A 25,954-nucleotide genomic window follows, 5' to 3' on the forward strand; every position below is an offset into this window, starting at 1 on the left:
TGTTTTACGGACAATGGTACAGCACGTCAAAAGGAAGCGTCCATTACTGAAGAATGGCTTCTTATTGCACCACGATAATGCAAGGCCACATATTGCTGGTTGTGTAGTGGACGTTTTGCAGCAGAACAACATAGATATCCTACCACACCCTCCAAACAGTCCTGATCTCGCACCGTGCGATTTCTGGCTGTTTCCTCAGCTCAAGAAACCACTAAGAGGCTGCCATTTCGAAAGCAACAAAGCATGTGTAAAAACTGCAGAGGCAGTTTTGAAAGAACTCTCAAAAAATGGACTTTCACATGTGTTTAAGAAGTGGACGCAATGTTGGGACAAATGCATCGCGTCTCACGGTAGTTACTTCGAAAAAGACCATGTAAATGATGACGATTAAAGGTAATCTGTTTCAATAAGTTATAGTCTTATAACTTATTGAACAGCATACATATAAAGTTAATATCTGGTTATGAGATGCTGTTCTAGGAGTTACCTAACATGTAAACTGACTCAAGAACCAATAAACTGAGTTACTATTATTTAAGGATTGGATAGTAGACTACAGTAACTGCATTTGTATATCATCATCAATTTCCTGATATGTACCCTCAAGGAGTGTTCAGGCTACTATGACAGCACTACATGAATACATTTACATTATTAATAATCTAACAACAATTTTCCTCCAAATTAGTTTATTACTTGTCAGCACTCCAATATTGTTGTATCTGATATTTCATTCTTCTGAGGCACTTCTGACTGAATCAATCAGACCTGGACCTAGGTCTTCCTCTTGGTCATTTTCCTGCTATCTTGACATCAAACAGCTGTTTTGCTAACCATTCCACTTCCATTCTGGTTAAGTGACCATACCTCTTTAGATTAGCCCTGCTCACATATTCTTGAATGCAAACAATGTTAAGTTTCATTGTCTTCATTTTTAATGATTCAATTCAATTTGTATATTATATGACATATAATTACATTTATGTAACATTTATAATACATAATTTCATTATTATATTAGTAATTTCATTATCATATATTAGTAATTCTTTATATAAAAATAAAATAATTACCTATTTTCAACAAGTACTTCTTCAATATGTTGAGCTAATGGTTCATCTATTCCCAATAGATCTAATGCATAAGGTCCTGCACACATGCAGCCTCCTCTTGCTTGAATGCCAAACAAATCATTTAGAAGCAAGCATACATATTTATGATGCAGTAATAAATTTGACAAAGGGTGAAAAATGAGAAAAGAGAATATAGGCAATCTTGAAGCATTGTGATAGTTACCCAGTAATACTAAATTTGAAATATGGGACCATTCAGATATGGCTTTACTGAAAGAAATAAAATATGCAATAATTATAATGTTATACAACTACACAAGAACCAAACATTTTAAATCAAGCATAACATCAGACTATTAACAAGCAGAATATCTCATGATTACTGCATAATTTATGAATGAATTATAAAATCATTCTTTATAAAAAGTTTTCTTGCTAGAAGTGTTGCAAGGAAAATAATCTTCGTATTCATAATATTTGGTTAGATATAAAGAAGGCCACAGAAAATGGGAGTAAATTCTAAAGTCTCTTGATTCATTAAGCATTCTTTGTCAGCAAATTTTTATCAGCTCATATTAACAGAATGTAATGTAAGAATACTATATCTGTCATACCTAAGATTTACCTCTTAAAATGCTTAATGGATTTTGAAGAATTTTGGAATAAGGGAAAAACAGTAAAATATCAACAGTTCAATTTTAGTCATATTGATGATTATTTGATCTACCATTGTACTTGGGCCAAAATTTATATCTATATCCTCTTCAGTCTCAAAAACTAGGATGCCCCCCCCACACACACACACAACTCAGTGAGTTGAAAATGCTACATAAATCACAGATCTGCTAACCTAGAATAAAAAAAATACTCATTCGACATTTGAGATGGTGCATCAAAATCTATCTAAAATGTTTGATGCTATGGATAAAGGTCAGTTTGGTTAAATAATGGTTTCTTTCCACAGATTAACACAATCATGATTTTTTATAGATGTTCAATTTCTGCTTTAAGCTTCTTCTCCAGCCCTTTCATGGTATTTTAATGTAATGTTTTGCTGAACTGGCCACCACCATTACTCCACATTTCTCTAAGACACAAGAACACAAACACCTGCTGGTCAACATCCATTTACTGTTCACAGCTGCTTCAAACCTAATAAACCAACTGCCAATCCACTTCTTTCTTTGGGATAGCCTTCCTCTCAGTTTTCCCCAAAGGACTACATCTTCCAGCTGTTTAAGAAATGCATCAACAGATTTCTACATTTTCTTTAATCTCCTTACCCACACATGGTACTAATATTCTAAGAGTTTGCTACCTCTCGCATGTGGATTGGTATAATAAAAATATAATTATCCATATTATAAAATGATAGTTTACTGTCGGTTGAATTTGTATGTTAATGAATGCTTTTATTCACAAGGAGAGTAAATGATATCATGCATCTCAGGATGCTCTAATTAGAAATACCATCAGGTTAATTTTATGTGATAAAATTGTATGTATTAAAGATTTTATAGTAGCATAAAATTAAACAAGCAACATACAGAATTAATAATATAAAAATACTAAAGTTAAAATCTAAAATTCTAATATAAAGTACTATAAACATAGAAAATAAGGGGATAAACATCCTTTGTTGTTTTATAGCCAGTAAGTGAAACTAAAGATCGATAACTACGATCTATAAGTTTCATGCCGAAAAACTATCGGCAAAGGCAATTCGAAGTAAAGGTGGAGCAAGCTCCCTCACTATTCTTGATATTTTCTCATAATGTAAAACACAGCTCCTAGGAGACGTAATACTGTCATTACATTATGAGGAGAGGTCACTACCCAGACCAGTTTCAACCTTTTTTGAGGTCTCATCAATGAGTAGGTAGACCTGGAAGATATCAAAGCTTAGTGAAAAGAACTTGCATACCTTCACTATACGAATGCCATAAAGGTGTAATTATATTTTAGTTAAGATAAAAAGCCAAATGGCTAGTTTTCTGGCACCTTAATATAGAAAATAAGGGGATAAACATCCTTTTTAGTTTTATAGCAAGTAAGCGAAACTAAAGATTGATAACTACGATCTATAAGTTTCATGCTGAAAAACTATCGGCGAAGGCAATTCGAAGTAAAGGTGGAGCAAGCTCCCTCACTATTCTTGATATTTTCTCATAAACGTAGGATGTTTATCCCCTTATTTTCTATATTAAGGTGCCAGAAAACTAGTAATTTGGCTTTTTATCTTAACTAAAATAAAGTACTATAAATATATTAAAAGAAGATTCAAAAAGTAAATGAATGCATCCACAGACAATGGATCATTTTCTTCTATGGTTAGCCATAATGGTAGGCATAGATTTGGTTTAGAATGAAAGAAGCCCCCCCCCCCCACACACACACCCCATGGCTTTTTATTAATTAAGGAAAGCTGTTTCCTGAAAATAAAATTATTCAGTAATTTATATCAAAATTGACGTTTAGTTGTCTACAGCAGATAAGAGTGATTCTTGTTGCATGGCAAATATGTAGAGATGGAGGGAAAGAAGTAAAGTGTTCACTTTTAATCTAAACATCATCTAAAGAGAAAGTGATCTCATTACCAATGTTTTGTATTCTGAGTGCACACACATTAATAATTGAGAAAAAAAAAGTAATGAAAAATAGGAAGTTGATTATATGATATTTAAATACTTCACTTAAAACACTGTAAATAACAGTAAGTTGGACAATAAGAAGCAAGCCAGAAAAAGATATTCACACTAAAAGAAAAATTTAATAAAAGTTAGAAGACAGAACTGTGGATAAACACCAGTGATTTCAAAATTTCAGTACAAAATCAATGCTGGCCACCTGTTAGCTTTACAAAAAAAACTCTTACTCTTTTGATAGAATAAGAGGAAAGAAAGTTTGTGTATTTCCACAGAGAAAGCAAACTGCACTGCTTACTCTGAGGTAAGAGAAATCCTGCATAAAGATGCCACCAAGAGAACTAATTAATGTTTGCTAACTACACAAACTTGAAAATAACATAGTCCATTCTCTGATAGAATAGCAATAAATCTTTACAATACTGGGGTTCAATGAGGATGGATGTGCAATATATGATCCTCTTAAGTAGGATCACCTAGCCTCAACTTCTCAATCCAACTCTCACCTCCATGTGGTGAACCCTGGAATCTGAGCAATCAGGTGGAAGATTGGATAGTAACCCCAGTGGGAAGATGGGTCAAGTACAAATGAGAGACGGGAGACTTAGGACAAGCTTGGAGGCCCTAAGGCAGTAGCTCCACCACCAAACTAGGCTGCAGATGGCCAGTAACCAACCCAGATGAATCTTTTCTTTCCTTACTCCAATGTCTCTCGAGAAAGAAGTTATTGGACTGTCAATCTGGAAAATGACTTGGACTGGTTAACAGATATGAGCAGGATAAGGAAAGGAAAAAGAATGAAAATAAACAAATATCTGGAATGTTGCTACTTGAAATGTCAGGAGTATCCATCACAAATATCAAGATCTAGACAAAGCCTTAATAGAAAGAAATATCAAATTAGCAGTAATAGCAAAAACAAAGATAAAACAAAAAGATTTAGATGAAACAGATAATTACATCCACATCTATATCCACAGTGAAGTCAAAAAGAAAGAACGAGCAAAAGCAGGAGTAATGATTTTTAATCACGTATCAATTAAAAAAAATACCACATATTACAAATACTGGAGCAACAGAATTCTAGAACTAAGATTACAAATAAGCTACGACTTCCTGACTATTGTTGGTGTTTATGCCCCCCGAAGAAGGAAGAGAGGAAGACAGCAATGCCTTTTATTCGAATTTACAAAAAATAAAAGATAAAATAAACACAAATGATTATGTATTAATAACGGAAGATTTCAATGCCAGATTAAGGAACATTCCACTAGGTACAAATACAGGAACAAATGGTGAAACAACATGCAATAGTGGATACAGACATAGGGATTTTTCCACACATAATAACTTAAAATTACTAATACTTTTTTTTAAGCATAAAGATTTTATCTTTATGCTTAAAAGGTTGGTCGATTGGTAGAGCCTCTGCTACTAATGGCTCAGTTAAGTAAGTTTGAGCGCGGTTAGTAGTTAGAAGGGGACCAATCGTTCGATGCTGTTGGCACACTCTCCCTCGATGAGTCTTTGGACTCCCTGGAGGTGTATAATAATAATAATAATAATAATAAAGTGTATATAAAAGAGCATGCAGGTAATTTATTATGTCTGTACGATTGCTAGGAGTATCAGAAACAAATGAGTAGAGTTTGTTGCCTTTAATATATTGGGACCTCGTGTTGTATTAGTGAGACTTGGCTATCAGAAGCAAACAAGTCTCAAGTGGTATCGAGTGAAAAGAGTACATTATTTTTAAAATGGAGAGACAGGATAGGAGAGAAGGGGCATGCCTACTAAGGATATCAAACGTCTTGAATCCAGTCAGAGTTGAGACTCATAACTGCAATACTAGTAACAATTTTCCATATGGCAGTGAGTTTGAAGCCATCTTGTGTGAGGGGGAGTCTAAGAAGATTAAATAAACAGTGGGCTGCTGTTAAAGATCTGGCGAACTTTAATTATCCAAACATTGATTGGATAGCTATGAAATCACACAAGAAGAATGAAATTGAATTTATTAAGCTGTTGCGAGACAACTTCCTCGAGCAGCATGTGGCAGAAGGAACTCTTAAGTCAAAGAGTGCTAGATCTGAGTGAACGGAAAATTCGCCATAAACATTTTTGGCATAAGACATTTTGTATTAATTAAATAATCAATGGATGATAAAGGGTATTATAAATTCCTTAAAAAGGCAAATCTTTATTAAGGTGAATGTCAGTGACATTCAACAAAAAACATAACGAAATCATTTAAATTATACATATTTTTGGTCGTAAAATGTTAAAACATATAAGACTTATTGTTAAACTGACCATAGATTTTTAATTCATACGTATGTTCATACAATATTGCCTACCAGTTTCACTAGTAGCTGACTAGCTTTCTCAAGGCTTGCACAGTACAAAAAAATGGTAAATGCAAAAAAGATTTAAGAATACAAAAATGTTAGTACCTGTTAGGTAGCTAAGGTAACACGTCCGTGTGACATGTCTGTATGAAATTGCGACTTTCTACTCAGTATCATGAACACGTGTTACATGCAAACGCGTAATATGATTATTTGCATATTGTAGTTCTGTTGAACTGAGGGAATTAATTAGATTTTTCCAAGTATCGTTCAGTATGGCTCCTTGATTTCTGTTTAGGTTGCTGCCTGTACATAGCACTACTGCTACTTCTTTAAATAATCTATGTCTGTAATCTTCGTCTACGTAGGGCATAGAGCTGTTATTCCAGTCTATCATGTGGTTCGAAGTTGAAAAGTGATGTGCTAACCCGGAGATGATCGTTCTGTTGTGATTTACATCACCAACATGTTCTTTCTGTCTTATTTCCAGGCTTCTCGAAGTTTGTCCAATGTAGGAAAGACTGCACATGCATGGAACATTATACACACCTGGATATTTATAAAATGGAACACTGTCTTTAGGAGATCTTAGAACCTGTCTGATACTAGTAGTTGGTTTAAATACAACCCTGATGTTATGGGCCTTTAACAATCTCGCAATTTTGGTGGAAATTGAACCCATAAAGGGGATAACTGCTGTTGAAATTTGCAATATTGTACGAACATACGTACAAATTAAAAATCTATGGTCAGTTTAACAATAAGTCTTATATGTTATAACAAAATCATTTGAAAATTGTGCAAATTAAAAGAGATGCTGAGTAAATAATTAACTTTTTGCTGCAGATTGTCAATTCAACAAATTCATCAGTAACATCACTCATTGGAAAAAATGCTAATGCTGTGAAGCATTTAATTTTCATGTTGAATTCAGCATCTGTTTTATAGTGCAACTTCAAACTAATGGCAACAATTTTGTGAAAAAGATTTTGTGCCATATGAAATAAACAACCAGTTATAGTTGTGATGTAAATATGTTAGAAAAAGCATTGATAGTTGCTTTCTTGAAGTCAACCATTAATGTTTCGAGATCTAATGATGAACATAAGTCCTTTAAGTCACTGAATAATCTGCTGTAAGTTAATTCTGATTTGCCAGGAAGCGAAGCAAAAAGCAGCCATGGAATCCTTAGTGGTCTCATGCCAGTCCCAAGCCTGGATAAAGGAGGAGGGTCGTCAGATGAGTGTCGATGCTCTGACTGTAAAGAAAAAACACGACTGTTATGTGATGCCTATAAGATCAACAGCTTCAAGATGCCGGCTCGGACGTCATCCGGATCAACAAGGTCCACGATACCAATCGAGTGATCGGGGGTTGGATTGAAAAGTGGAATACCGAAAGGAAACAGAAACTGAAACTAATAGAACTATTATCAGTAGGGACACCGAATGCACGGACACTTTGAATGGCAGGAAAACTAGAATTACTTTAAAGAAATGAAGAGATATTGGTGTGATATACTAGGACTGGTGGAGTTGTGATGGATATCAGTAGGAAAGATAAACAGATGCGAAGAAATATGATCATGGCATGACACCAAGCATATAGCAGGAGTTGGTTTCCTTCTTAACAAAAAAAGCTAGAAAATCACTCTCAGGCTACAAACCGGTCAATGAATGAATCATAGCAGCAAGATTTCAAGCAAAACCATTTAATATATCAATAGTCCAAATATATGCACCGACATCTCACAGCACAGATAAGGATATTGACTTATTTTACAAAGATCTGACAGACAATAAACAATACCAAAGCAAGATGTACTAATTATTGAAAGAGATTGGAATGCTAAAGTCAGAATATATAATGATGGTTGAGAAAGAGTCATGGGAAAATATGATTTCGGAGAAAGAAATGAATGAGGTGAAAACAAGTTAGAATTTGCTGTGGACCACAGCAAATATGATGATCTGTAACATAAAATTCCAGCAAAAGGAGTGTAGAAAATGGACGAGGCAATCAAATGATAGGAAAAACCAAGAACATGATCGATATGATTATGATTAAAAGAAGATGGATAACATCAGCACAGCAGTGTTGAACTTTTCAAGGAGCAGATATAAACTTGGATCATAGTTTAGTGATTGCAAACATCAAGTTAAAATTAAAAAAGAAAATATAAACCCCATCATCAGAAACAAAGAGAGCAAGAATAAGTGAAGCAGCAATAGGAAGAAGGTACAGAACAGTGTTAGAGAAGAAACTTAAAAGTGTGGACAAAGAAAAAAATTCGAATCTAAGAGTGAAAGGAGTAATGAAGGAACTAGAAGATGCAATTGAAGAAAGAAACAGTACTAGAAGAAGAAAAGATCAAGAAGAAATGGATTAGAGAAGAAACACTGAAGTTAGTACAGGAGAAAAGAATATCGAAGATAAGAAGGGATACATCAGAACAAATAGACGACCAATATAGAAGAAAGTGTAATGAAGTGAAAAAAAGCAGTCAGCCGGATAAGATGAAATGGTTAGAAGCCCAATGCAATAATATAGAACAGTACTATGGAGAGCATAAAACTAGAGAGGTGTACAAAATGATTATGCATTAAGGGAAGGGCCACAACCCAGACTAGTTTCGACCTTTATTGAGGTCTCTTCAGTGGGAGCCTTTGCAAGGTGTTGTACCACCTTACCCCAGTCCTGAAGGATATGCTAGGTTCTCTGCCATGGTATCACTTACTTGATGGAAAGGATAACGACAGTGAATATGAAGTGTACAAAAAAAAAAAAAAAAACACTTAAATGATGCAATATCAGCATGTGTCCATAGAGTTCAAAGAATAAATAGAGTAGGAGTGAAATGGATGTGTAATCTAATTAAGCAAGACATTCATAACAAAAAGATGATATGGAAGGAATATCATATGCATAAGGAAGATGTCAGTTATAATAATTATAAGCAGCAGGCCAGAAGAGTCACAAGTGTTGTACAAAAAGCTAAGTCTGAGTATGAAAAGAAACTGGCTCTGCAAGTGAAAGACAACCAAAAATAATTCTATTGTTATGCTGCAACTAAAAGAAAGAATAAATTTGAAAAAATAACTCTACTGAATATAGATTGTATGGGGGGGGGGTCTGATCCAGAAATGATTGTTCAACAAATGAGCAGCCATTTTGCTAAAAGGCATCAACCTGGTATATACAACATTGAACTCACTGCTACCTCTTCACCATATGAGGAAACTCGTGTGGATGAAGAGGAAGTACTAAAACTGTTGTACAAACTGAATAAGAATTCTGCAATAGGAACTGATGTGATATCAGCACGGATGCTAAAAGAGTGTTCAGCTGAACTTGCTATTCCCTTGACCAGGTTATATAATTTGAGCCTAAGAACAGGGAAGATTCCACAGGAGTGGAAAGACCGATATTCAACTATCGACCAATCAGTATCTCAGGAGTGGTGGTGAAGATTTTGGAAAGGATGGTTAGAGCTTGCATTCAAAAATGGGTTGAGAGAGAATTTCTACTTTTGCAATGAACAGCATGGGTTTACTAGAGGAAGATCATGTTTTAGCAACTTTCTCACATTCTATAATAATAACATTACCACTGAGTTAGACAAGGGGAATAGATACACCATGATAATTTTGGATTTTGTTAAGGCTTTGAAAGAATACAACATAGAATACTGTTGCATAAATTGGAGAATATGGGATTGGATTATAAACTATTGGCATGGATAAGAGGATGGTTGACTGACAGATATCATAAAGTGGTATATGGGGGGATGTGAATATGCAAGACTCAAGGTAAAGATTTTGGAAAGGTTGGTTAGGACTTGCATTCAAAAATGGGTTGAGAGAGAATGATATTGGAATATTAATGATATTGATAAGGTTTTGACATATGACATACAGCTATTTGCTGATGATGCAAAGATAGGTAGGGTAATCAGGAATGCTGCTGAATACAGTTCTTGCAGAATGATTTGAATAGGCTGGAATTGTGGGCATGTGAAAATGGTTGTCATTTCAATGTTAATAAATATAAAGCCATGCACTTTGGCATGATTAGATATCCAATGTCATATTATATTGGTGGTATTATGCTTGAAGAAACCAATGAGGCTATAGATTTGGAGTTTTAGTAGACAGAAGTTGAAGTTCAAGGGTCATATAGCAAAAATTGTAAATACATCTCAGAGAATAATGGCAATGCTGAAACAAAGCTTGACATCTAAAGATAAAGTCATTTTGCCTCTTTACAAGGCCATGATAAGACCTCATATGGACTACTGCACACAGGTCTGGTCTCCTAGTTTCCGTGGTGATTCTGATATAGTGGAGAGAGTGCAAAGGAGAGTGTCAAAAATGATATCAGGATTATGGAATACAGATTATAAAGGCAAATTGAGAATTTGTAGGATGCAGACACTAGCAAACAGGAGAAAGAGGAGTGATATGATTGAGACTTACAAAGTTCCAAAAGGGTTATACAGAATTTCAGAAGATGTAATTTTTCATTTCCATATTTCCATCTACTGAATGAAAAGACAAGAGGGAATCTTTGGAAGTTGAAAATGAATGCTGTCATAAAACGGTGGGAAAGAGCTAGACTTTTCTCTCATAGAGTGGTGCATGATTGGAATGAATTGCCATCGGATGTTGTGTGTGAAAATAGTGTGAATGAATTCAAAAACAGGTATGACAGTTGGTGCAAATAGTATGGCTTCCCTCGATGAGTTCCTGACTCCCTGGAGATCTGTCTTAATCATAATAGCAAGAAGTGAATGAACTCAAGAGATTAATATACTCCTTAAACATAATTGATAAAGAATTTGGAATGCAAATATCAACAGGCAAAATAAAAATCATGGATTTTAAAGGACTATTTCCAGTCAGAAGCAGAATCATGATTGAAAATAAAATTTTAGAAATAAAATAAAATTAACTGCTTCGAATACTTTGAATGTGCATTATCGCATACAAAAAAAGCTGCCAGTGATATCAAATTTCAAACTTTTTAAAGAAACTCCGATACCACCCAGTTGGAAGATACAGAAGTCAGGGACAACAAAGGAAAAAGTGGAATGAGACTGGAACAGGCTACTGGGCCTAAATCCCTGAAAGGATTATGACAATCTTTACAATACCAGAAAAAAACTGAAAAATGTAATATGGTACGATATTTAGCTGAAAACAGAAATACTGTAACAAGGAGAGCATACAATACATTAGTTTTTTTTTCTTTTTATGCTTCTTTAATATGCAAAAATTATTCTTTAGATTCTAAAAGAATATTTCTGAATATTAATAATCTTGCAACATGAAATGAATTCCAATAAAAATGTTTATGTCAATATCTTTTACTATTAATGTCAATATCTTTTTGGGGTGCTTAAGGGTCAAAACTGTATAACTGAGAGGAGACCTCCACATAGCCTTTAAAGGCGGAGAACCGACCAGGGCTTCTGACCTAATGTCCAATTCTCACCTTCTCGTGGTGCACCCTGTTGGGTATCTACTTGAATACTGAACGAACGAGGATGGGCTGGCAATTTGGGATTTAGCCGACCAAATTGTATTCTTGTTGGTTAAACCAAAATAAAAAATGATTCTACAACATGACAAAATTTCATGCTGGCTGGGGCGTCGCCCGGTTAAACAAGGCCCCTGTTGTTTTCGCCAGGGAACCGGGCCAAACAGCAAAAAGTCAGCTTCTGGAACAAATATGAAAACAAACCCCAACTCAACATCACCAGAGTTAAAGATTGGTACTATCAACGTAAGAAGCCTGAATGGCAAAGAAATGGAGCTAGCTGAGGAATTAGATAATTAGATAATTAGATTAAGTATGGTGGTATAAGAGTCTTACAGTGGCTGCACTGCATAGTTCAGAAAGCCTGGACAGAGGGACGAATTCCCGATGATTGGAGTAGAGCTCTCATAGTACCCATATACTGCATGTAAGAATTACAGAGGTATTTCCCTACTGAGTGTTCCTGGGAAGATCTATGCAAGTATACTTGAGAAACGGTTGAGAAGAATTGTGGAAGAAAAGCTTGGTGAAGAACAAGCTGGATTCAGGCCAAATAGAGGCTGTCAGGATCAGATCTTTACTTTACGACAAATAGTCGAGAAAGCATGGGAATATAACAAAGATCTGTATTTAAGTTTTGTCGATTTGGAAAAGGCATATGACAAGGTGCCAAGAGAGAAGCTATTCAATATGCTAAAGTTATATGGTGTCAATGGGGCATTATATCAAGCAATACTTAGTCTTTATTTGAGTTGTAAGTCAGCAGTTAGAATTGAAGGAAGTACAGGAAGATGGTTTAATGTTAAATCTGGTGTGAGACAAGGATGTACATTATCCCCTCTTTTATTCATTATCTATATGGATCACATTATGAAGGAAAGTGGTATTAAACAATATCAAAATTGGAGATGCTAATGTCAGCTCTTTGCTTTATGCGGATGATGTTATACTTCTAAATAAATCCGCTACAAGTCTGCAAGATTCTCTCACTAAATTGAATAACTGTTGTAATAGATATGGCATGAAGGTCAACAATAAAAAGACAAAGACAATGAAAATAGGCAGAATCATTGAAAATGTCAACTGTGTTGTGAATGGAGAACCTGTGGAACAAGTAAAACATTTCAGCTATTTAGGCACGATTTTTACTGAAAATGGTAAATTAAATATAGAAATAGACAACAGAATCAGCAAAGCTAGTATGGTGGGAAGTCAACTGAATAAATTCATATGGAATAAGAGAGAAATTAGTCGGAACACTAAATTAGCTGTATACAAGACAGTGTTCAAACCAGTTTTAACTTATGGATCTGAGAGCTGGGTCAGAAGTAAAACACTTGACCAAAGACTAGAGACCACAGATATGAGAGTCCTGAGAAAGATTATAGGCGTGAACAGATGGCATCAATGACAATATCATATTAAAAATATTAGGAAAGGATATTAGGAAAGAACTTGACATTGTCAGCATCCAGGAATGCATTAGCAGAGCTAATCTTAGGTGGTATGGTCACTTAAACAGAATGGGTGAGGAAAAATTAGCAAAACAAGTGTTCACTGCCAGGTTGGCAGCAAAACGACCCAGAGGAAGACTACGATATAGGTGGATTGATACGGTACAAAGTGCCTTAGACGATAGAAATATAAGATCTGTTAATGTTGGAGTCTTGACAAGTAACAGACTGATTTGGAGGAAAATTGTAGATAGGAAATTAATAATGATGTAATTTTTTCATGTAGTACTATCATATCCTGTACATCCCTTGAGGGTACATGGCAGGAATTTGATGATGATGATGATGATGATGTCAATATCTTTTACTATTAACTACACAGTTAATTAATTCTGCCATTCAAGTTATTGACCTTTTTTATTTTTTGCAAGAATTGCAAAATTATACCAGTCAAAACTTTTTTTTTTTTGCTATTACATACTAATCTACCTAGAATTATCCTCCCACCTACCCACACTCTTTTGTGTAGTTAACAAAATATTTAAGGCTTTCATCAATATCAAATTTAAATTGCTTCTGATAGTATACAAAAGTCTAAAATGAAGATCAGTAAAATCTAAGTTAAAATCTGATTCTTTCTTAAGTGAAATAATACATTAAAATACAAAATATAAAATTATAAGGTGACAGAAGATTTCAATCAGTCTTTAGCTATTCAAAGTTTAAAATACTTCATAACAGATAGCTATCAATACTTGACACTCTGCAATGCATGGAAAGAGTTGAGTAAATTACATTAAGTTTCAATCCAAGAGCTCCCAGGGATCGGGCGGAGTTATGCTCAATGGACTTACTAAAGCTTGGTGTGAAAAGTTCAAGAAACCATAGGTTACCAAACTAAATGCTAATACTTTCTTGGATATTTCTTTCATGGAGGGAAAGAGAGAGAAAATAGTCACCTATCCTTAAATTCACTATAGTGGACATTGTGCTAAAACAAGTGATTTCTCTAGTTTGCTATGGATTTATTATAGTGAGTGCCTAATGTATTTTAGCTTCCAAAAGTTCTACGGCTTTCATGATCAGATAAACTGGCTCATTTAGGACAAAACAAATTAAATAGTATATTTTTGTAATATCTGGTGAGTGGCTGTGATTGTAGTTACTTTGGAGTTACACCTATAGATTTGTGTTCCTCTGGATAATTTGCCTAGTTTGTGGTAAACAAGCTACCTGTTAAGCAAGACAAATACGAGGGTGGCCTGAAAAGTGTTCAGCCTAACAATGAAAGAACAAATTTATAATTTCAAAATTATTTTTATTTTTCAACATAATCTCCCTTAAGACTAATACATTTATCCCAGCAATTCCAGCACTACTGTTGTCACAGTTGTTAAAAACAAAGATCAAGTTCTTAGTGAAGTGAAAAGTGCTATACAGTAGTCCCCCCCCCTTATCTGTGGGGGATACATTCCAAGAATCCTCTCCCACGGATACCTGAAACCAAGGATAGTACTGAACCCTATATATATATATATACATACTGTTTTTTTCTGATACTGTTTACTACGAGGGTGGTCTGAAAAGTTCTCAGCCTAATAGTGAAAAAACAAATTTATAATTATAAAATTATTTTTATTTTTCAACATAATCTTCATTAAGACTAATACATTTATTCCAGCGATACTCCAGTGCCATTATCCCGACCCTGTAGTGGTTCTCAATAAGATCTGCAAAATACCCCTCTATAGCTGCAATCATTTCTTGATTCGAAGAAAAACCAGCGAGGAAGAGTTTTAGTTTGGGGAAGAGATAGAAGTCAGAGAGAGCCAAATCTCAGGAATAGGGTGGATGTTCCAACAATTCATAGTGCAGATCTTTTAATTCTCCCATTGCCAAAACATCTTTGGGGGCAGGTGCATTGTCCTGATGAAAGATGATTTTTTTTCTTCTGCAAACCGAGTCTTTTCTCACGAAATTTTTCTTCTAGTCTGGTTAAAAGATCGGAATATTCCCCAGTTATTGTTTTACCCTTTACAAGATAATTAATAAACAAAATGCCTTTAGCATCCAAAAACAACGATGCCATGACCTTTCCTGCTGATGGAACCAACTTTGTCTTCTTTGGCGTTGAACAACCAGCTTTTGTCCACTGTTTTGACTGCTGTTTGGATTCTGATGTGTAATGGTGAATCCAAGTCTCATCCATAGTATTAAATTGATGCACAAAATCAGTTTTTTTCTTGTTAAAATGCTCCAAGCACTGTTCAGAGATTTTCATGCGAGTGCGTTTTTGATCTGTTGTGAGCAAGCATGGCACCCATCTTGCACAAAGCTTTTTCATTTGCAATTCTTCATGCAAAATATATCCTACATGTTCTTTTGAAATGCTATAGTCTCAGCAATTTCAGGCACTTTGACTCGCCAGTCATCCAATACTATATCGTGCACTTGATCAATGATTTCTGGTGTTGTTACACTTTTTGGACGTTCTTCATGTGGATCATCTTCAAGGCTAGTACGACCACATTTAAACTCGGCAACCCATTTCTTAATTGTTGAAAACGAAGGAGAAGAGTGCTCATAAACGTTTATGAACTTCGAATGAATTTCTTTTGGTGTTAAACCTTGTTTTACAAAAAATTTTATAACTGCATGATACTCAATTTTATCCATTTCAAGGGATACAGACAATTTTGCTTCAGACAGCTGTATAAAACAAACTACTTGATATAATGACTTGCAATTTCACATGGATGCTTATGACAGATGTACCAACTTAGGAAAAAAAAAAAATTTTTTTTGCTATTAGTGTTGCCATCTATGGTTGAAGCTGAGAACTTTTCAGACTACCCTCATATATTACTATTTTTAGTATCACAAAAATTTTACCTTAAAAATTTATATAATTTTTTAAAAAATATATGATATAAATGCTATTAAACAAGCTTACTTGAGTATCTTTTTTTCTCTATTCATTATGACAGCAGAAGTAACTGCTTCCTTCAGCTGAAAAACTAAACCTGCTCTGATGGCTCCAACAATAGAAGGTGTCCCACCTTCTTCTCGAAATTCAGTTTCTTGAAGATATCTATGGTTTTCACGGCTAACCTAACAATGTATTAAAAAGCCAAACCTGAACATCTCGTACATCACAGTGAAATGATGTCTACAAAGTTAATACCGGTCAAAACTATTTTTTCTTTTTTTTTTGCTATTACATGCTAATCTACCTAGAATTATCCTTCCCTCCTAATTTTGTACAATGAATCAACAAATCTTTCTGTGTGTTTTAACATTAATGAAACAGCTGTTAAAAAAGTCCAAAATGTACTATAGTGAAATCCATACAAACAATGGAGATAATGTATTTATGTTCTTGAAAACGTGCAGAAAGAGAGAGAGAGAGAGAGAGATGGATTGAGAGGAGATGACTTGTCGCCCACTGGACCACTGCACAACTTAATGGAGATCTGAAGTGGCTTGAAAAAGTTCCATGTTTGATCTCTAGAGCAGGATTTCTAGATTATGTAAAAAAATAAATAAAAATTCCAAAAAAATTATATAAAACAAATAAAAATAATAAATCTTTGACCCACCCACAGTACTAATGTACCATAAGTTTACAACTTTTTACAAAGTTTACATGATGGAAGTCACATAAAAAATTGAAATGATTTAGAAATGATAAATTCTATAAAAACATTGCTCATACTACTGAATCTATCAGAGGTGATTAGAAATATTCATCTCAAACAGAATTTAGCCAATCTAATTAGCAAAGTAGTTAGTGTATCTGTTCTCCAACCAACAGGGTGGAGATTTGAATCCTGCCATGGGCATGGATGTTTACAACAGGTAGGATATAAATTTCATCACACAATGTGAAACCATTACCCTGCTTACTGGAGGCATGAAGCAGCACTATAGAAAAAGTTTCAAGTTTGGTTTCTAGATCAGGGTTTCCAGATTATGTAAAAACAACTCAAGAAAAAAATATAAAATTAATAAATAATAGAAAAAAAATCCTTAGTCCACTCATAGCACTAATGTACAGCTTACAGTCCTTTTTTTTTTTTTTTTTTTTTGAGTGGATAAACAAGTAGATAAAACCTTAAAAATCCTCACAAAGTCCAATCTGACATGTGAGCCAAAAGGGCATATGTAAGGTGTTAGTCTAGTTACTAAAGGATGCTCTAAGGATGAAAATTCATTAGAAATTCTGAACATTCTGACTAACACGGCTTGGTGATATAACTGGCCCAGCAAACCAACAGTGGGTTTACTTAAACTAAAAAGAAACAACAGAATCAAAACCAAATGGATGTAAATGGCAAATGACCTGTACCAAAAAGAAAACTGAAGAAACATTAAACATATTGCCACTTAACAGGTAAAGATGAATAATTAGTAGATATTATGATGGAGAGGAAATTAGATGTGATGGGTTTGAGTAAGACAAAATGGAAAAAAGCAAGGAAAAAAAGAACTTAAGAGAAGACTGTTTTAATTTGGAAATAATATTTTTTGTATATTACTGAATATTGTCACCTCAAAGGGTTTTTGTAAAAGAACAAAAGAATATAAGTGTAAGATAAATTGTCTAAAGAAACTTCTTAGTTGCCAGTAATTCTAGATGGATTAAGGTATTAACTAATGACCTGGGGCAACTGCAAACCTCAAAGGGCAACTTTGCAAGGGGATTCCCCACCTTAATGCAACGACTGAAAAAAAAGGCGGCGGGTGCAGAAGAATGTAATACCCAGGGGATTAATACATAGCAGAACCCAAGGTCATCGGAGAGATATAAGAGGGGGTTTGCTACAGTGATAGGGGGCTTTTTAGTGGTTCCTTGGTCAGCGAGAAGTTACAGGCTCGTTAAAAAGGTCAGCGAGGGTCGAGCAGTTACCGGGATAAGATGTACATTACGGCGATGGAGTTTTGCTAATCATCATAGAAGATGATTCGCAATCTCCAACATGACCTGCATTCCAGCCATTAGATGCCAGAAGTGCAAAACAACTAATTTAAGTTGTTCCTAGAAGAAAGTAGATACTGGATTTCAATGCCACCAAGTTCCCGACGCTCGCAAAAAGTAAGAGGAGATCTCAAAAATCCCAGAGAAAGTACCCGTGTTCGTTGCTTAAAGTCGGAAGGTAATAGAAGGAAGTGATTCCAAGGATCAATCAGAGAGGACCAGACAATTGTTTAAAGTAAGATCTTTCTATTGTTTTAGCTATAGACAGAATTGTGACGGTGACTTGTAGAGTTTGTTTGTTATGGTACTTGAGGAGTTTAGGCTTTATACTAACCTTTGAATGGTCTTGTTAAATTATATGTGAGAGAAAACTTGGCTAATTGTTAAGGTGAAATATCGCGTGTTTAATATTATTGCTAGTAGCTATGCCTGAGTTTGTTTAAGTGAGATTGCTTTAAGTGTGATAAGGTGTTAACAAAGGAAATATTATAGACACATGGTCTTACAAGAATTGTCTTCATAAGAGTAGTAATTGTAAATTGTATTGAGAATTGTCTTTGAAGCATAGAACCTGATTTACTTGAATCTTTAGTTTTAACCTTTTGTACATTTCCTTGATGATAAATAAATTGTTTTCATGTTTAAAAACTTGCCTGATTTCTATTTCCAAGGCACTACTCATTAATTCGAATCTGTGAGCCTTAAGGTAGATATTGTCACGACTGCATAACAGAAAACTCAAGTTGCTAGATTTAATTAGAATTAAGAGAGAGAGGTTCCATGTGTTTTATCGTGTATTATTCTTTTGGAGGGAGATTCAACTCCTACCCACGAATTGGTGGTGCAGCTGGAAACTAAATAAATTTTCCAAATTCAGTTGAGAATAAACACCAGTAGGTCAGACAAAGAGATTGGCTCCAGCAAGAGGCGATTTCTTTGTTCTGTAAGTTTTGTTATATTATTTGCAGCCAAAAGTTTAGTAAAAAGTTAAGAAGGAGCAGACAAAGATTTAAACAAAACTTAATAAGATCAAATAAAAGAATATAATAAAAATTAGCATACATAGCAATGGAGATCAAGCTTCTTACAGCAATGTATGCAAAAAATAAATGTGGCAGAGAGAGAGAGAGAGAGAACTAAAGTTGTGGATGTTGAAACAGACTGATGTTCTATATCAGTTCTATTCTGTTGTATTCTATTATATCAGTTTCATTCATGCTTGTTACTTCATCTTGAAAACTTTTAAGAGTGGGGAAGAAAACAAATTCATCACTTTTATATCTTAAATGAAAAGTTCAAGTTTCTTTTTGAAACTTTAGATGGACTCAGAATTCAGTGATGCTTTTATCTTTTCTTTGGAAACAAATTTTCATATTATTAATGTAATAAAAAATATCAACCAAAAATACTAGATTGGAAAGATGGCAGAATTCCTGAAAGTGTCAACAAAATATTTAATTTTATCACTCTACTGCAAAAAAAAACTAAAAACTTAAATCCCATATCCTTTTCAGGATTTTTCCCCTTCTAAGCCTCCTCATGATATAAGCAACAACGAGATCAGGAAATTCATCATCAATATCTTTGTAATAATAATTTTAAACTGCTCAAAATTAATTTGGTCAATCCAGTCAGGAGAAAGCTCCTACCCAGTTTTGAATACAGTGTTGCAATATGTATAATGTGGTGATAGGAAATAAGATCATATTTTGCTTCTTTAAGCTTCTATGCATACTTCCCGTGATGCCGAAGGCCCACACAATATTACATTGTCCTGCTTATATGATGCTTTTAGATGATTATCTAGCTTATGAGTACCTTCTTTTTTTAATTTTCAGATAAAAATTAATAGGAACAATATAAAAAAAATTTTTTTTTAAAGAATAAAAGAATTCAATATGGAATTCAACTGTGCATAAATCAAATCATTAAAATACTGTCATTACAAACTTAGTCATGGCATGCTACTACACAGTGTTTGCCATATGATAAACAAAAAGGTGTAATTTGTTTTATTTCATTTATATGAACAATATTTTTATAAGCAACTGACATAAAATGTTATCTAGCTTACAGAACTGTGCATAAGATCAGAATGAGAGAATATGGTGTTAAGAAAATACATGAAAAAGAGGAAATATAAAGTTTGCAAAGGGATCTTACAGTATAGATATAAGTGAGATTTTACTGTATACGGCAGAGAACAGCAAGAACTTTGTATTATCTTTGGAAGTTATGTAGGATGCAGTTGAGTCTAAGTTCCTGTGTGTTCAGAGTGTGACAATGGACATGGACACACACACACACACACTGGAGGAGCATGCATAATAATAACTACAATTCTGAAAATAATGATTACCACAAAAAAAACATTATTATAAAGCAGGGGAAATCAATAAAGGTCTCGATATAAAGTGGAATAAATGTCACATTCTCATAAAGGTACATGATTCAATAAGCAATAATGATTCATCATTAGATGAAGTACCTGGATGCCTGTACACCTCAACCTACATGCCAGAAAGAAAAAAGAATGCTTCTGATAGTACTGCATTGCCCAAAATACACACCAATTGTGCTCAACAAATGCAGTGAAATTAGCCTTTTTTCAGTCCATCCCAAAGAGGGGGGGGGGGGTCGAATAGAAAGAGAAAGAATAAATCAGCTATCAAACTGCTGTCCCATTGCTCTGGTTGGTTCTCTTGAGGATAATCTTCTTGGGTTATAGAGAATTTCATGGATTACAACAGTTATGCTCCTAACAACAAAACAAAGTGAAGTTGATGAGGCTTTTACAAAATGAACACTTATAAAAATATACAAAATGATGAAAAAGAGAATTTAAAGAAACAGCAAAAAGGAGAATAAAGATGTAGCAGAGGGCTATAAAGATAGTCAAAAGAACTGTTACTATCAGTGTAATGAAGGTCATATAAAAAGAGCTGAATAAACTGAAGAGAAGAAGAAGAAGAAAAAAAAAAGTGGATGAACATGAATATCCCATGAAAGACCTTCTTGTGAAGTTGTGAAGTGCTTTATATGTGAACATTCAAGGCACATTTCATATGAATGTGTGAAAATATGCCTTAATTTCTCTGTCAAGAATCAAAAGACTTTCTATAAATAAAGGATAAGCTGCAAACCAAGAACAAGGGATGTTGAAGAAGTGAAGATAAAAAAAAGGGACAACATACATATATCCAATAATAAAAGGGGAAGTGAGCAGAATATGGCTACTAATACTGAGAAAGCAATGCAAGAAGCCAGAACAAGACTTCTGTAAAAGTCAAAAATCAATACTAAAAGAATATTATAACTTGTTTAAGTTAAGGGATATTACATCCCATATAGTTTCTTAGCCGAATAAGAAACTCAAAGAGTTTCATGCCGAATATAGTAGAAACTATATAAAGTTCGGCGATTCCAAGCGTAAGCAAATACCTGGATACTGCAGCACTGATCCCAAAGGGTAGTGCAAGCTGGGGCAACTAGTGGTAGAAGTGGAGCGAGCTCCGATCACTATTCTTGATATTTGCCCATAATGTGAACTAGCTCCTAGGAACTGTATTTTTGTTCACATTATGAGAGAAGGTCACTACCCAGACCGGTTTCGACCTTTATTGAGGTCTCATCAGTGAGTAGCCAGACCTAGTTAATATCAAGTTTGTAGCGAACAGAACTTGTACCCCTTCTACGAGTATTGCCGTGAGGTGCTCTAATAAATTATTAGATATGTGAAGAGCCAAAGGCTTCAATTCGGCGACATACTGCAGCACTACCCTTTGGGATCAGTGCTGCAGTATCCAGGTATTTGCTTACGCTTGGAATCGCCGAACTTTATATAGTTTCTACTATATTCGGCATGAAACTCTTTGAGTTTCTTATTCGGCTAAGAAACTATATGGGATGTAATATCCCTTAACTTAAACAAGTTATATGTCGCCGAATTGAAGCCTTTGGCTCTTCACATATCTAAGAATATTATAACTTTTTTTTCCTTAATCTGAGGCATGATCTTCCTAATTTCTTTCCTTTCCTGCAAAAATATGTTTCTGGCCATTTTATTGAAACAATGAGATTCCATTTTTACCACACTGTATGTGGTAAAAATGTTTAACAAAAACAGCTGTATATTTTTCGAATTTGGAAACCTCCCATGCACACATTAATATTAAAAATAAATCAGATAGTATCAATCAGGGCTGGTTTATCTATGTATTTTGCAAAATGCGCACTTAATCAAAGTATAATATATGATACTAATTCAATCATTATTGAATTAGCATCTAAAACCAAGAGCTGAGTGTTTATAACACCTATCAATTGCATGTATTTGTCAGCTAGTTCATCTGTCTTCACAAAATCAGTTTCCAGGAAGAGGAAAAATATTACATTTCCATCTTATGACTAACCAACTTACAGCTGAAAAGACTCAGAAAAATTCCTCAACCACTGACAGAGGTTATTTATCTGGCTCGATTGCAGCCATATTAAATGCTATATAATTCTACTATTTTTCACCTATTTGAAACCCAACTCTGAACTTGCTGTTCCAACTACTCCAACCCTCCCCTTTTTCTCTCTCTCTCTCTCTCTCTCTCTCTCCAAATCTAGAGAGCAAATTTAATCTATCAGTATTTCAAAGCAATATCCTGGTATATAATAACATATATACCAGGATATATATTATCATCATCAAATTCTTGCCATGTACCCTCACAAGGTGTGTACAGGATATAATAGTACTACATGAAAAATTTACATCATTACTAACTTCCTATCTACAATTTTTCTCAAAATCAGTCTATTACTTGTCAAGACTCCAACATTATCAGATCTTATATTTCTATAGTCTAAGGCACTTTGTACCATATCAATCCAATTATATCTTGGTCTTCCCCTGGGTCGTTTTTCCTGCCAATCTGGCAGAGAACACTTGTTTCACTAATCTTTCCTTGCCCATTCTATTTAAGTGACCTGAGAGTAGCTCTGTTAACACATTTCTGGATGCTGATAATATCAAGTTCTTTCCCAATATCCTAATTTTTAATATAATATTGCGATTAATGTCATCTGTTCACGCCTCTACTTTCTCAGGACTCTCATATCTGCAGTCTCTAGTCTTTGGTCAAGTGTTTTACTTCTGATCCAGCTCTCAGATCCATAAGTTAAAACTAACTGGTTTGAACACTGTCTTGTAAACAACTAACTTAGTGTTCCGATTAATTTCTCTCTTATTCCATATGAATTTATTCAATTGACTGCCTACCATAGCAGCTTTGTTTATTCTGTTGTCTATTTCCATATTTAATTTACCATCTTCACTAAAAATCGTGCCTAAGTAGCTGAAATGGTTTACTTGTTCCACAGGTTCTCCGTTCACAACGCAGTTGACATTTTCAACGATTCTGACTATTTTCATTGTCTTTGTCTTTTTAGTGCTGACCTTCATACCATATCTATTAACAGTTATTCAATTTAGTCAGGGAATCTTGCAGACTTGTAGCAAATTTATTTAGAAGTATAACATCTTCTGCATAAAGCAAAGAGCTGACATTAACATCTCCAATTTTGATATCACGTTTAATACCACTTTCCTTCAAAATGTGATCCATCTAGATAATGATTAACAGAGGGGATAATGTACATCCTTGTCTCACACCAGATTTAACATTAAACCATCTTCCTCTACTTCCTTCAATTCTAACTGCTGACTTACAACTCAAATAAAGACGAAGTATTGCTTGATATAATGATCCCCTGACACCATACAACTGTAGCATTTTGAACAGCTTCTCTCTTGGCACCTTGCCATATGCTTTTCCCAGATCTACAAAACTTAAATACAGATCTTTGTTATATTCCCATGACTATTCAACTATTTGTCGTAAAGTGAATATCTGATCCTGACAGCCTCTATTTGACCTGAATCCAGCTTGTTCTTCACCAAACTTTTCTTCCACAATTCTTCTCAACCGTTTTCTCAAGTATACTTGCATAAATCTTGCAAGGAACACTCAGTAGGAAAATACCTCTGTAATTCTCACATTTAGTTTTATTTTCCTTTTTATATATGAATACTATGAGAGCTCTACTCCAATCATCAGGAATTTGTCCCGCTGTCCAGGCTTAATGAACTATGCAGTGCAGCCACTGTAAGACTTTCAAACCACCATACTTCAGCATTTCTGGTCGAATATCATCTACTCCTGCTGCCTTTCCACATTTCAAGCCTTTGATGGCTTTTTCTACTTCAAGTATGGATATGTATTCCTGACTTCATGCCTGGTCAGTGTTTTTTTATCACTGTGCTGTCATCACTGCTTGTTTCATTTAGCAGTTTTTCAAAGTAATTACTCCATACTTCAAGGATATCTTTTTCTCCTGTTTTCATGTCACCTTTATCATCTCTAACTCCTTTTACAGCACTCTTTCCTCCATTTCTAAGCTTCTTCAACAGCCTCCAGAATATCTTATCTCTTCTTGATATTTATTTTCTATGTTCTTGCCAAAGTCCACCCATGACTTTTGTTTAGCTAGTTTTACACAGTGTTTAGCTTTCTTACATTTGTCTCTGTATCCTCTAAGAGCACAAGCTGACTTATTCGCCAGAAACTTTTGATATGCTTTCTTATTTTCCGAGTTCTATAGAGTTCTGATTTTTCTATCCTTGCAGACAACCTCACCACATGCCACTCTGGCTGAAGCAATCAGTGTTTTCTTCTAGGCTTACCACTAAATCTCCATGGTTTGATTGCTGTTCTCAAACTCTTTCATTTTTTCTTCAATAATCTTTGTGTATTTTAGTCTTCAGTTCACATCTGAGAGCTGCTCAACTTTTATTCGCTTTAAAACCTTCTTAAATGTTATTCTTTTCAACATGAAATTCAATTTTATCCTGCTCAAGACTAAATAGTGATCACTTCCAATTTCGAATCCTCTGTACACTCTGGTGTCCTGCACCAGGGAGAAAACATCACTATCAACAATAACATAGTCAATGAGACTTTTCCTATTCCTTGCCTCTTCTCTCCATGTGAATTTGTGCACATTTTTATGTTGGATCATGGTGTTAGTAATAACTAATCCATGTCCAGAGCAGAAATCCAACAAGTATTTGCAATTATTATTAGCTTTTCACTTTTCTCCCAATTTTCCAAAAATAATTTTTTATGTCTGACAATCATTTCCTACTCTGCTATTTAAATCCCCAACAAGGACCAAATTTTCCTTTTTCATTGTGTCAGTTGCTTTCTCTAAAGCTTCAAAAAATTCCTCCACATCTACCTTAGTAGAACCTTCTGTGGGACCATAGGCATATGGTCCCACAGAATGAGACCATAGAAATAAGTCTCATTGTCCAGTTCCCCATTCTAATATTTGCCCACATCGCTCTACTTGAGACTGCCTGCCATTCAAGAAGATTAGCCTCATATTTAGTGTTGAATACTATGGCTACTCCTTCTTTTTCTTGATTGTTATTGCCTGAATATAACATTTTGTATTTATTGCTCAGAAAGATCTCACCAGTTTTTGTCTTTTTTGTTTCAGTCACCCCAATTATGTCGATCTGATACTTATCTAATTCCTCAGCTAGCTCCATTTCTTTGCCATTGAGGCTTCTTATGTTGATAGTACTGATCTTTAACTCTGGTGATGTTGAGATGGGCTGTATTTTCAGATTTGTTCCAGTAGCTGACTTTTCACTGTTCGCCCTGGTTCCCTAGCAAAAACAACGGGGACCTTGTTTAACCCGGCGATGCCCCAGCAGGCATGAAATTTTGTCATGTTGTACCATAATTTTGTATTTTGGTTTAAGTCAATAAGAATACAATTTGGTCGGCTAAATCCCAAATTGGCAGCCCATACTTGTTCGTTCAGTATCCAGGATACACAACAAGGTGCACCACGAGAAGGT

General features: G+C 34.7%; 1 protein-coding gene across 1 annotated transcript in view; it reads right to left on the reverse strand.

Annotated features, from left to right (window-relative positions):
* The window catches only part of LOC150104149 (uncharacterized), a 295,320-nt gene that overhangs the window by 170,982 nt on the left and 98,384 nt on the right, over positions 1–25,954 (reverse strand). Inside the window, exons 9-10 of the mRNA XM_090396408.1 lie at positions 16,012–16,169; positions 1,074–1,343 (exon numbers count right to left, since the gene is read on the reverse strand). Of these exons, the coding sequence (XP_090252534.1) occupies positions 1,074–1,343; positions 16,012–16,169 (428 nt within the window). The remainder of the gene's footprint in view (positions 1–1,073; positions 1,344–16,011; positions 16,170–25,954) is intronic.

The sequence above is a fragment of the Typopeltis vanoorti genome, chromosome 8, assembly GCF_054136105.1.
Source record: "Typopeltis vanoorti isolate ZY-2024b chromosome 8, IOZ_Tvanoo_1.0, whole genome shotgun sequence".
Taxonomy (NCBI): Eukaryota; Metazoa; Arthropoda; class Arachnida; order Uropygi; family Thelyphonidae; genus Typopeltis; species Typopeltis vanoorti.